At 44.4% G+C, this 12914-nt stretch overlaps 2 protein-coding genes across 35 annotated transcripts in view; one reads left to right on the top strand and one right to left on the bottom strand.

The window, feature by feature from the left end:
* RIMS2 (regulating synaptic membrane exocytosis 2) overlaps positions 1 to 10730 on the bottom strand; it is a 447424-nt gene extending 436694 nt beyond the window's left edge. For all 34 annotated transcript variants that reach the window (XM_085573910.1, XM_085573913.1, XM_021546502.4 and 31 more), the window contains exon 1: positions 10413 to 10730. In XM_085573910.1, coding sequence (XP_085430036.1) covers positions 10413 to 10582 — 170 coding nt within the window. In that variant the 5' untranslated portion in view covers positions 10583 to 10730. The remainder of the gene's footprint in view (positions 1 to 10412) is intronic.
* Positions 10731 to 10800: 70 nt separating this feature from the next.
* Positions 10801 to 12434, top strand: LOC146768446 (uncharacterized). The gene is made up of 2 exons (XM_085573935.1): positions 10801 to 11578; positions 11834 to 12434. The coding sequence occupies exons 1-2, from the start codon at positions 11154 to 11156 to the stop codon at positions 11979 to 11981; spliced, it is 573 nt and encodes a 190-aa protein (XP_085430061.1). The 5' UTR covers positions 10801 to 11153; the 3' UTR covers positions 11982 to 12434.
* Positions 12435 to 12914: the final 480 nt, after the last annotated feature.

Here is a 12914-nt window from a genome sequence, read left to right as displayed (position 1 = left end):
GTAGTAGACAAATCCTGTTTGTGACTTCCCATCTAGCAATCTAGCTTAATCTGTGAGATTCTACCTTAAAATATCTGTTACTCATTCTTATTGGGGAATGGCATAGGAAGGTTTTCTTTGCAATGCTCTTTTGATTATGGGAATGCTTAATCTTAATGCTGGAAAGATTTCATATTCCAAGGTCTTTTTTTAGATCTCATTCTTCAAAGGCTTTCTGAATTCAGTATAAAAAATATACCAAGTCCTAAGAATAACCAGGAACTAGAAGGGAAGCGTACTCAGGTTCCCAGCAGTGAGTCTCAAATAATAAAGATATGGATAAATGAGCGTATCCTAATTAATAATTTATAGAAATATAAGCAAAATATGCAGATTGACAAACTGCTTCTAGGAGCTATAAATGTCAGTGTCAGCTAGCAAAGTGTCCATGGCATTCTTACAGGACCAAATAGCGAAGAGTTACTCTAAAAGGCAGAACTCTGCAAGGCAGACTCAACTTACAGAAGTCTGTGAGATAGACTTCTACATCTGACATATTCACTCTATTTTCTTTTTAAGTCCACAGCCAGAAATAGGCTCTGCAATTCATCTGGCCTATTTGAAATGTCTAATTTAAGATGAGATGGATCACATCCTAAAGGCACCTCTTTATTTCCATTGGCTTCAAATTGAACCTAAGTGATTTCAGAAATGGATGTCTTCCTCTCTAGGTATTCAGATCTGGTCAGAAGAATCCCAAAGAATTTCTGGGCTCAAATAGTGTAATCCAAGCTCTAAATGATGTAATGTGGGAATGAAAAAGATATTAAAACTGAGGCAATGGTGGCTTTTGACCAAACAGTTCTATGTATGCTGAATTAAAGAAGTCTGGTTTTGTGAGGACTCACACTCCATGATGGATTTATTTTGATGCCAGTGTTGCTTCTCCCCTATAAGAACACCTCAGTATGTAGAATGGTGTGAGTAGACTTTTTCAGTCAGGAGTATGAACAATCACTTCCACTACCCATCTTCTTATTTTCATTAAACCCCTAGTAATTATGTATTTTTGGGACCTCACATTTTTTTAAATTTTTTGTACATCAACCAACATCTTGCACCTGCTGAATAAATACGGCAGCAGATGCAACTCGTTCCCTTAAAATACTACAGCATTTGTGTATTTCCAAGTTGGTGAAAGGCCTCCTTTATCAGGAAGATATTTGAACACAGCTCTCTCTTCCCAAATGAACAAGTTATGGGTAAAACATGAAAAGTTTATTCTGCACCCTAACAATGAAGGCATACAATTGTGCAGTCAGCAATGCAAATGGACAGGCAAGAGAAAGTCAAATTATCTCTGTGATTAGGATACTCTATTTCCAGAGGCATTCCTGCTCCAAGGGCTGTTGTGCATCTTATTTAAGCACTTGAATGCAAAATCTATAAGAGGCATCTGATACAGACAGAATACAACTCATTGGCACTAAAGACAAACACTGCATAGTTGCAGTAATCAAATTCAAACTACAAAATTTGGAATGACTGATTCAACAAGAGTTCTGCAGAAAAGCAGGGTGAAGGGATAGTAGATCACAAGCTGACCATGAATCCATAAGTGCTATACCACAAGAAAAACCCCAAACACATGTGACATTGTCTATACAAGGAAAGAGTTCCATGGAAGACATTTTTATCCTCACATTCTCCCCATACTTTTGGAATACATGTCTGGGTTTAGACACAGAAGTCTAGAAAATATGACCTGTTGAATACACAGAAAGGGGTGATGAGAATATACAGGAGGAGATATGATCGCATTTGTGAAATACATAAAAGGTCACTGCAAATAGAAAAATAACAGACTGCATTGTGTTTCCATTGTGGACAGAGTAAGTAGCAAATGGCAGGAAAGATATTTAAGTTTAACATTAAGAAGGAAATTCTAGTGGTAAGGATAAGGACTTTGAGTAACTGAGACAAATTATCTAGGGAATTCAAGAAATCTCCATCCCTGTTTGAGTCAGCAGCGGAGTCATTCTGCTTACACCATTCAGTAATAATCTATCACTTGAAAAAATGTAGAATATTCATCCTGTATACAAGAGCTTTACCCTAAGATCTGCTTGGCCCAATCTTCGCTTTATGCTACATAGGCAATACAGCACTTGCAGAGATTATTAGCTTTGAATTCAGTGCATCATCTGCTATGTGCCCTTGCCTGGGCCAGGAAAGCTATTTATTTCACTGGTTAGGTCGGGTCTCACAATTGCAAATCACTAGGTTATACAAATAAGTGTCAGAAACTGCTGTCTTAAGAGCTGGTCATGCCTTGAGGCAAAGGATGAATTGGAAGACTTGTTGAGGTGACAACCATCAATGTTTTCTATGTGTTCTCTGGGCCTTAAACAGCTTTAAAATAATTTCTTTTCACTCATCCTTTCTGTAATCAGAAAAATGTATAAATGCATCAAGAGTTAGATAAACACTATATGGAAAAACATTTCTTGCTAACATGATGGAGTACACATTTCTGAAAAGTTATATGAAAGATTGTTGTAAACCATTTTCCAAAACAGGTTAACTGCTTCTACTTGCAATTTTATTTAAAGGTGAAAAACTTGTGTGTCCTTCATATGCTTAATATAGTACATATTCTAAAGTAAGTCTGGCCTCAAAAATACACAGACTCAAAATGCCACATTATATTGAATACCTAGTAATGTTATGACCTGATAAATATTCTGAGTAGAAATACAATATTATATTTGCTATAAGAAATGATTCACCTTAAAAATATGAATGTCAAATAAAGAATAGGTCATCAGGAAGTATTTAAGCAAGCTCATATGAGATTTAAGAAAGAACCAATGCAATAGAGACAGTAAACAAAGAAAATAATAGGTTTCATGCGTTGTTTAAAGTTTAAAGATTTTCTTATGAATTTTCTAAATAGAAGCACTCAGACCTGTTTGAAACATGAGTTCAACTCTTGCTAATTCCTGTTAGAACAGGGTTTCTCACTATATTTTTAATAAAGAGCTTAAAGTTTAAATTTTAAATCAAATTCTTTATGGCCTCACATCAAAACTTAGAAACTCCTAAAGATACAGATACATAAAGTCAACTATTATGACCATTATGTTTCCTCTATCAAAATGTGTGAGTTTGACTTCTTTATCAAAATGCAACTGCAAGCATGTAATACGATGACAGCTGATACTTAAATTCAAGACTATAAAAACAATGTCTTCCACCTTCAATGACAGAAACCAGCAGAACTTGCTTTGAACCCCTATACTCCAAAAATTACATGTATTTACTTCTTATATGCTCTGCTATTCCCCTAATACAATCTCTTACTCTTTGTTACATTAACTCTTACAATCACAGTCCTTACTGACATCTTTGCAGCTTCACGACTATAGCTTGGAGAAACTATGTGAGGACACAGTCACCACATGATATCATGCAGAAGCAGCTGCACAGCACTAATTTTGCAATGTTACTGTATCACCAGAAGTACAAATAACTCCTGAGATGAAGTTGTTGGAGTTTACTGAATTTATAAATGCACTACCAGATCTGGCGTAAACTGTTTTTATTAATAAATTATAACAAACCCTCAATCAAATTATTTCAAGGATGTAACAGTTCATCCTGTTACACCATGTAGTCCTGAAAAAGAGATCTAAACTCAGTAAGCACTGAAAACAATATTGGTTGATATGAATGTCAGATTTATAATACAAATAACTTTGAACGATGGCTGCTTTTGAATGCCATTCGTAGACAACTAGTATTTCAAGAGATTCTTCCTGTTTATGAGTTTAAATTAAAAGACTTGCCCACTATTAGAGAGATTAGGTTGTCTAAGGTAAATTGTAACCAATAACCTTGATATAGTAAGACATATTATTAAAACAGCACATGTGATCTAAATTTAACTTAAAAAATCATCCCCACCTCAAATGTCATTTTTAATGTATAATTTCAGTTGCCGTAAAACAGGTACAGATGAGATCATAACTCATCACTGAATGTGTTCTTGGGATTTTATCTCCGCAAGTTTCTGTCAAAATGCATCATCAGTGAAGATGTTGGAGGAAACAGAAAGATCACACCAAAATAATTCTTCTTGGAAAAGGTTGTTCTAATCGTCTTAGAAACTTCCCTAGCATTCTGACGGACTGTAAATATGATAATAAAACTTAAAGAAAGCTACTAAAGCAAAAGGGTGAGAGGTGGCATTAAACTGAATAAAATCCCATTCCACTGGATTAAAATTGCAAATTAAAATTATTAATTCACTTTTTCCTCCCTATTATGGAACTTTGAATATATTGAAAGTATTTTAAAACTTCACTAGCAGGGTAAATCCATATTTTACATCACTTCTGCAGTAACCTATCACTTCTGTGTATTTTGACGCTTACAATATATACACTAATTAGCCATTGTTTTAATGGAAAAATCAATTATTTGACATTCTCAGTTGTTTAGATGTGACCCAGATCAGAGATGCATGCAGAAAAAACCCAGAATGGACCATTCAGTCCCCTAAACTCATCTCCAGAGACCACTGCATCTCACCCAGTCACTGCTTTCTAGGATACAGTCCCAGAACCTTAAAATTATGATCTCCACTCCTCTCTTTTAGATGTAAAGTTTATTTTTCTTTTTCTTCTTTTTTTTTTTTTTTAAGAGTGCAGAAAGATATTTATTGACAAGATTACAGAAAGCACATACTATCTGGGGTTGAATGTCTATTTTGGGGGTTCTTTTTTAACTAAATCCTGTATCTGTTAGACTGTTTCTCAGCCCTATACGATGCCAAGCCTTTCTACATCCAACCAATCCTACTTGTACTTCTTGGGAATGTCAGCACTATCGCATTCTTCTAAAACTTTACTCAACACAAGAATTATCAAGCCAAATAATTAGTGTAACTGCCACCTTGTATAATCTCCAAATACATTCTGCTTAGTCACTAAGAAGTACTACTTTAATCATTTGTAGACAGTGTCTAAAAGTGAGTGAAGTTCTTTAGAGAACAATTGTACACTCTGGTTCTTCTTGAAGAGCAAATGATACAAGCCATAACAACTTGACAAGTATTATCTACAGCATAAAATGTCTAAGCATGTGATAAGAGTGAAGAGCAAGGAACAATGACAATTTTGAGAGAGGCCCAAAAAAGCAGTACAAATTATTAAAACAAAAGAAAGGGGAGACTATAAAGAATATTACAAGGGAGTGGAATGAGGTGGTAGGAAGGGAAGAGGACATGGTAGGGCAGGAAAGAGAGCAACTCCTCAACTATATATATATATATATATATATATATATATATATATATATGTGTGTGTGTGTGTGTGTGTGTGTATGTATGTATATGTATTTGTGTAACTTCCACTATCACTTATTTTATACTGCACAAAGTTATTACTTTTAAAGTCACTTGGACCATATTTGATTTTATAATATGTAGAAACAAGAGCAAAATTACAAGTGGTGTAGCAATGAACTGTTCTAATTAGCACTCAAAATTCAGACAAAATGCAGTGTAAAATTATGGAAGCATAACATAGCTAACTTTGCCTGGAGTCCTAGTTTACTATTTAGTCAAAAGCAAATCTTTCTGCCTTTTACTCTGGAAACTCCAGAATTCCTATACATATCTCCATTTTCCAAAAGCAAAATCAATAATCACCACATATATCTTCTCTCTCCTTCTTTTCTCCAGCTTTGAAATCCAAATCCAAAACATACAATGCTTTTAAGACAGTGTAAGTCAGAGCTGATTATTTATTAAGTAGGATAATTATTTATAAAATAGTGCAATAGCTTTGTGAGTCTGACATTTACTGTTCTGTGAGTCACGCCCAACAATCTATTGCTTCCTCTTCCCCAGATGAGCATCCTGTCCCACACCCCACTCACTCACAGTGTCATACAGAGCTCACAAAGCCCAGCCTCCTTGAGGTTTGCTTGTCAGAGCTTTTGTTTCATGCAGTGTAGCCACCCCATTTTTACAATGTCTGTGCAGTCACCACCACAGTAACTGAGCCTGCAGTTAGATGTACCTTCCTAAAGTTCACTCTGGGCTTGAGAGTGGTGGTTGACAGAGAGCTACCATCTCTAGCTAGCCCGCTATATATCCACCTTTCTTAAATAAATCAGCTGACAAAGCCACATACTTTGAAATCTTTTACAAGGACCTCATGGTAAACCTGTGTTTCTTTGCAAATGTATGAAAAGTTGGGTGATTTCATTTAAAAAAAAATTATCTTGGGAAAATTTGTCTACTACTGGGCCAGACTCTCATGAAAAGTTGAAATATATGTCTTTTCAGAGCTATGAATCTGACTTTATGAGGAGAACATTTTATCTTTAGAATTGCTCAGCAAAAGATCTGAAAACTCATGATATTTTAAGTAGGAAAGTGTAGATGTGCATCACACAGACAGAAACAGAAGTCTTAATAAATAATGGCAGCATCCTAACATCTATTTTTTTTCCTGTGTGCATTCTCTCAACACAATTCTTTGATCAAGAAATAAAGTACAAATTAAAATTTAAAAAGCACAAGACTGATTGCATAAATCAGTCTGTATGGAGGAAATGTGCTAGTCTAAAATCTGTTAAAAAGCTTACACACAAAAAACCAGAGGAAGGATGCACATAATTTAAAGGAAAAGTGATCATCACTAATTCTAACCTCTATCCAAGTCAGTAAAATACTCACAAAGAAAAAAGTTGAAAATATGTAAATATTCTTTAAACAGCAAAGACTTACACCCAGAGTACAGACATAAATTCACTCTGTCATGCATTATGCATATTAATTTTTATGCAAAATATATATTCAGTAACCTTGTCAAAAAGACAACTTCTTAGCCCATAATGTTCAAAATACACTCCATGGGTCCCAAAAATTCCAGAAGAGAGACAGTCAAAGCAGCAAAGTTTGCCACCTGTCTTTTTTGAAGCAAAAGTTCCACCTCAGGAACACAGTGCACAACTGTAGCTCAGCGTATTTCACAGACCAAACCAGGCCAGAGGACAGAGCAAATCTGGAAAGCTTCTGCTTTCCATGCCATCATGTTCCATCAAATCCTGGCAAGAATTCATGCTGACCCGATCACTATTAGTTGCTACAGATTACAACTCAATACCATCTGTATTTCCTTTCCCCAGAAAGAGTAAAACAAGCATAAGGAGAAATTATGTATCTATTTTAAATCCACACATCTTTACCCCAGGGAGTGAAAGGAAAAGAATAAATAGTCCACATTACAGATGTGAGTCACACTACTTAATGCTCTTTTGGAAAATGCTCAAATACCACAGTGATGGGAACAGCATAAGAATTTGAAAAACACAAGATAGAAACAGAATGGAGAAAGGAAGTAGAGCCCAGGGACTAGTCATTCATACTGACACTCAATCACCATAAATTATTTATAAAAATAAATAGAGGGAACACATGCTTGCTGCTTCCTTCAACATTTGAACAGTTCTTGTGTTAATATCTCTAAATGTCAACTTTTGTTTTCAGTGTTTTTTTAATCCTGCTATATTTCTCTACAGAATGAAATGACACAAATTTACTGCTGAGGCAAAAATACCTTCCACTTCAAAAGAAGCTTGCCTTCGAGGAGAATTACACTTGAACAAAGACTGCAGTATTTAGCTCTATATTTATCTCTATGCAATAACAGTAATTCATTCATATAAACATGGGAGGGTTTTTTTATTCTTTCTCTTCTTTTGACAGAAGGAAAATATCTCTCAAGAGAATGAAACTCAGTAATATCTACATAAAGATGCTGGTATGACTTTGGTGGAGAGTTGTGCTTGATAAATCTGTAGATATTTTTAGAATAAACATGTACCTGATGGTTCAAGGAGACACTTCATTTTAAGAAAAATGAAACTGATGAGTTATTCATCTGACACCAGCTCACTTCTCAGTATCCTCCAAAATATTGTTAGCCATCTATTCAAATTCCATTTTCCTAATAGCACTGCTTTAGGCTATCCTTTATATATAAACTTTACACCTTACCATCTCCCTCGCAGCTTACACAGAACTCAAGAGGACACTTTTAGTGAGACATAGCAAGAAACTAAACCTCATATAAATTTTATCTTTAGATTTGATCAAGACCTTTTTTTTTGCCTATTGTCTGCTTCCAAGAGTCTCAATATCACAAATTAAAACAATTCTGCTTCATTTCTTAAGTTAGTTTTACCTTACCATTACTTGAGAACAGTTTATTCTTCATTTGCAAGCTTAACCATTCAAGCTGATCCTAGTATTGTACTGATATTTTACTTTATATTTTATCATAAATATCCACAGCAAAATTAACAGGAGCCTTCTTTAAAATTTTTTTGCTATTATTATATATTTAAAATGCAAACTTAATTCCTTGAATTCCTGCAGCTTCCAACTTCAATTTCCATTTCTGTTAATGATTTTTAAACAGAGTGCAGAAATGTTAGCAAAAATTGTCATTTATTTTGATATATCATGCAACTTAATAAAACAATTTAAATTGTTTCAAAATAAAAGTATCCCAATAGCAAACTGTAGAGAGACTAAAATGTGGTGACAGAAGAAGGTATGGTACTTTATTTCCAGTGCTCACATTACACTGACGTGCTTCAGAATGTTTGACCAACAAAAAACCTTTTTAAACAGACTTTGAAATAGTTTTAGATCTCCTCAATATTTAGGAGTTGCCACACAAATTATATTTGAAGTTTTCAGTATGATGCTAATAATAATGCAATGACTCTTGGAAACGGACTTCCAAAGTCAGCAACTAAAGCCCAGAAGACAGCTTCCAGGTGCTGAGTGTGAAAGGCCAGCTGCAATCAACTTGCCTAAGACACAACGCTAATTGTGGTACAAAAAAAAAAACGCTTAGAGCTTAGAGCTTCATCTTCACCACACTCATCAAAGTCACGTTCACGACAGCAGTAGCTTCGCTTATTTTTAAGTCACTAGCAGTCAGCGTGATTACTCCATCACTAAGGGAGAACAGTTTTCTCTACTTTACTCAGTGTCTGCCAGCCGACGGGGGAAGGGCGTGACCCACGGCAGCGGGACCCCCTGCAAGGAGACCGGAGTCACCCCGGGAACGGGGCACAGCGCACGGGGAAAGCTCGCGCTCCCCCGGGCCCCGCTCCCGTGCCCGGACACTCCCGGTGCCGAGCCGGGGGGCCGCGGACACTCCCGGTGCAGAGCTGGGGGACCGCGGACAGCTCCCGGTGCAGAGCCGGGGGGCCGCGGACAGCTCCCGGTGCAGAGCGGGGCCGGGGGGCCGCGGACAGCTCCCGGTGCTGAGCGGGGCCGGGGAACCATGGACAGCTCCCGGTGCAGAGCCGGGGAACCATGGACAGCTCCCGGTGCCGAGCGGGGCCGGGGAACCATGGACAGCTCCCGGTGCAGAGCCGGGGAACCATGGACAGCTCCCGGTGCCGAGCGGGGCCGGGGGTCCGCGGACAGCTCCCGGTGCAGAGCCGGGGAACCATGGACAGCTCCCGGTGCCGAGGCGGGGGGCCGCGGACAGCTCCCGGTGCAGAGCCGGGGAACCATGGACAGCTCCCGGTGCCGAGCGGGGCCGGGGGGCCGCGGACACTCCCGGTGCAGAGCCGGGGGGCCGCGGACAGCTCCCGGTGCCGAGCGGGGCCGGGGGGCCGTGCACAGCTCCCGGTGCAGAGCGGGGCCGGGGATTGTGGACAGCTGGCTCCCAGAGCCGGAGCCGGGTCGCTCCGGACAGCTCTTGCTGGTGCCGGGGCCGGGGCCGGGCCGGGGCCGTGGCTGCCCCCACGGGCAGGCGGAAGGCGTCCCGCTTTGCCCGGCGCCGGGGCTCACGCTTGGAAAGAGCAGCGGGGCGGGGGCGGGCGGCAGACACGTTGTCGGGGGAAGATGGCGGCTGTGGCAAACCCACCCAGCCAGGCGGCCGGAGCCCAGGCCCCGGCAGTGCCGCTCCGCCCGGCAGCGCCGCCGCCGCCAGCGCGGAGCCCGCCGCGCCCCCGGCACCGGGCCCGATGCTGCCGGTCCGCCCCCTCCGGCGGCGCCGACCGCCGCCCCGACCCACCCCCGTCCTCCCGGTGGAACACGCCGGGTGAGGACGGCACCTGTGCGGCCATGTTTGGCGCCCGGCTCCCGCCGGCGCCGGGGCGTGCGAGCCGGAGCCGCCCCGCGGAGCGCGGCTGAGGCAGGCACGGAGCGTTGCCGCCTCCCCGGCCGCTCCCGCGGGTCCCTCCCGCCGTGCCCCACACTCGCCCGGCGCCGAGCACCCCTGCCCGACCCCGGCCGCCCGACTCCTCTCTCCCGCCCTGGCCGTGCCGCCCCCGGGGCCAGAGGAGAGAGTTCCGCGGCCGGGAGAACGAGAAAGGGATGCGCCCGCCCTTACTTGAGCACGGATTGCTCCTTCTCCTCTTCCTTCTTCTGGCGGTCCATGACGGCCAGGATGATCTTCCGCTCTTCCTCCGTGAGGTGGCTGAGGTCCGGCATCTCGGGCTGCGGGGCCGGAGGAGGCTGAGGAGCGGTGGGGCCGCTCCGGGGCCCGGCGGGAGCCGACATGTTTGGTGGGAGCTGCCGCCGCCGCTACGAGAAGCGCTGCCCGAACTCCGGCAGCACCAGCGGGAGCGGCCGGCGCCGGGAGAAGCACATACAAATCAATACCCTGTAATCAACCGGCAGCCTAGTGACGGCCCCGCCGGGGAGGGGCGGGGTGCCCGGCAGCCCCGACCTCGCACCCACCCGCCGGACCGCCGGCGGCAGCGGGAGGACGGGGACGGAGGGGCCCCAGGGGGCGAGCAGGGGGAGCGGGGAGGGGAGAGGGCAGCGCCGGGAGAGGAAGGGCCGGGGGCGGGGTGGGGAGGCAGAGGGGAGAGGGCAGGATTAGCCGCGGGAGCGCTCTGGTTTGGGTGCGAGCGAGATTATCCCAACCCCGAGCGCCAGGCAGGGAGAGGGGGGACGGAGAGAGCGTCGGGGGGGGTCAGGAGACGGGAGCAGCGAGTGCCGGGGGGCCGAAGGGGGTGCCGTACGAGAGCGGAGCCCCGGCGCCCCGGGGCGCGCAGCGGGGAAAGCCCGAGCGGGCGAGCGCCAGTCCCGGCCGCCGGCCGCGGCTCATAATTCCTCGCCGCCGTCCATGGAAGGGGCCGCGGGGCGCCGCGCTCGCCTCCCGCCGCTGCCGCCTCCCGCCGCTCCTCTGCCGGACCGCGCCGCTTCCTGCCGCCGCTTCGCTTGGCTGGAGCCCTCTCGGCTGCGGGATGGAGTCCGCCTAACCCATGGCATGGCGGAGAGCCGGAGTCACGGGAGGGGGCTCCGCATCGCCCCGCTGCCTCCCTCTCCTGAGCCGAGCGGCGCGGGGCGATGCGGGGCCCGGCTGCCGCCCCTAGCGGCGCCGCGCGGGCTGGCGGCGGGGGGCGGCGGGCGGCAGGCGGCAGCTGCCCTTATTTATTTATTTATTCCCGCACAAGAAATGGACGCGATAAAAATCACGCGAGGAAGGACAAGGAGGAGCCAAGGCGCCGCCGACGCGCTGGGAGGACCGAGCCCGGCGGCCGCGGGGGGGTGAGGGGGGAGGCGGGGAGATGCTGCGCGGCCGCCGCTCCCGCATCTCCCGCCGCTCCCGCGGGCCCTGCCTCCCGCAGGGCGGCCGGACAGGGGCACCCGCTCGGCCCCGCCGGTCCCCGAGCGCAGCCCCTGGGAGGAGGGTCTGGAGCGGGGGAGCGCCGGCCCCGGGAGGAGGAAATGGAGGCAGAGGGAAAGGCGAGGGGGAGCCGCCCGGGAGGGCGGCAGAGCACCCATATCCCCGTCCCCTCGTAGGCCCCACGGCACGGTCCGCAGTTCGGGCAGAGAACCGCAGAGCAACACCGAGGGAGCCGCGGCGTGTGCGCCGGGCCGGGAACCGCATCACCGTTCAGCCGTGCGAATCCAGCCCACCAGACCTGCTGCTTCACCATCGCCCACATAAGCTCCTGCTGGAGTGTCCTTCACCCCACGCAAGGTGTGAAATCTACCCCAGCCTATGTCTGGACAGATTCCTCTCACCCAGAAGAGCAAGATTGTGACACCCATTAGAGAAGCCTGGAGAAGTCCTCCTCCCACATGAGCACCAAGTAATGGTGAAATAAACATCTCAAAACTCTTCTGCTACCTTTAAACCCCCGACCTGAGCAGTCATTTTGTGGCAAGAAATAATTTCTGGAAAAAGCATCCTAAAGTACCCAAAATGCCATTCAGACCAAATAAATGGGAAATATTCTATCCAAGAATGCCAAAAGAAACAATTCAATCCAAAACTGTATGTTCTTACTCTGTAAGAGTCAATAGAGTACTGCTTGCTGTTGTCTCACTTTATGAGATGTAACATCAGAGCTGGAGAACATGGAAGTGTATACAGCAATAATAAAGTGATTTTTAAAGGTTTAATTTGAGCAGTTTGAAATCCTATCCCAGATCATATAGTCTTGGAGTTGGAATTATTTGTTATCTGCCATGACATTAATTTATATCCAGGTGCAAAGTTGGGAAAAAGTTATCTTCCAGAACCTATTGTGGTCCTCATTAGCTCTTTTTCCACATAGAATAAATTCTAGGATGCAGGTCCACAAACTAAAGAGTTCTGCCTCCGTGTGAAAACACCATTCCTTTGTGGAAACAAATACTGGAGGAACAGATTGTCAGAAGGACATAAGAGGTTTGCTGTGGTAAAGCAAGTCTTAACAATAATCTCTAGCTATTATCAGGCATATATTTTCATTGAATTTTAATTTTTTCTAAGAAATGTCACTGGCATAGTCAGCTAAAGGAGACCACTCCATTTCTTTATGTAAACTTGTTTATACCTATGGTAAAAACCATAAACCATTGTGTAAGTCACTAAGCGTATTATATTTAAGCAGAT

Source organism: Lonchura striata, chromosome 2 (assembly GCF_050655825.1).
Source record: "Lonchura striata isolate lonStrDom1 chromosome 2, ASM5065582v1, whole genome shotgun sequence".
NCBI lineage: Eukaryota > Metazoa > Chordata > Aves > Passeriformes > Estrildidae > Lonchura > Lonchura striata.
Note: the sequence above shows the minus strand (reverse complement) of the source record. Positions and strands in the feature narration are given on the sequence as shown.

Excerpts from the sequence above, each read along its gene's own strand:
- LOC146768446 (XM_085573935.1), top strand. The coding sequence starts at position 11,154 with ATGGAAGGGGCCGCGGGGCGCCGCGCTCGCCTCCCGCCGCTGCCGCCT. Across the intron at positions 11,579-11,833 it reads AGCCCGGCGGCCGCGGGGGG|GCCCCACGGCACGGTCCGCA; the intron begins GTGAGGGGGGAG and ends GTCCCCTCGTAG.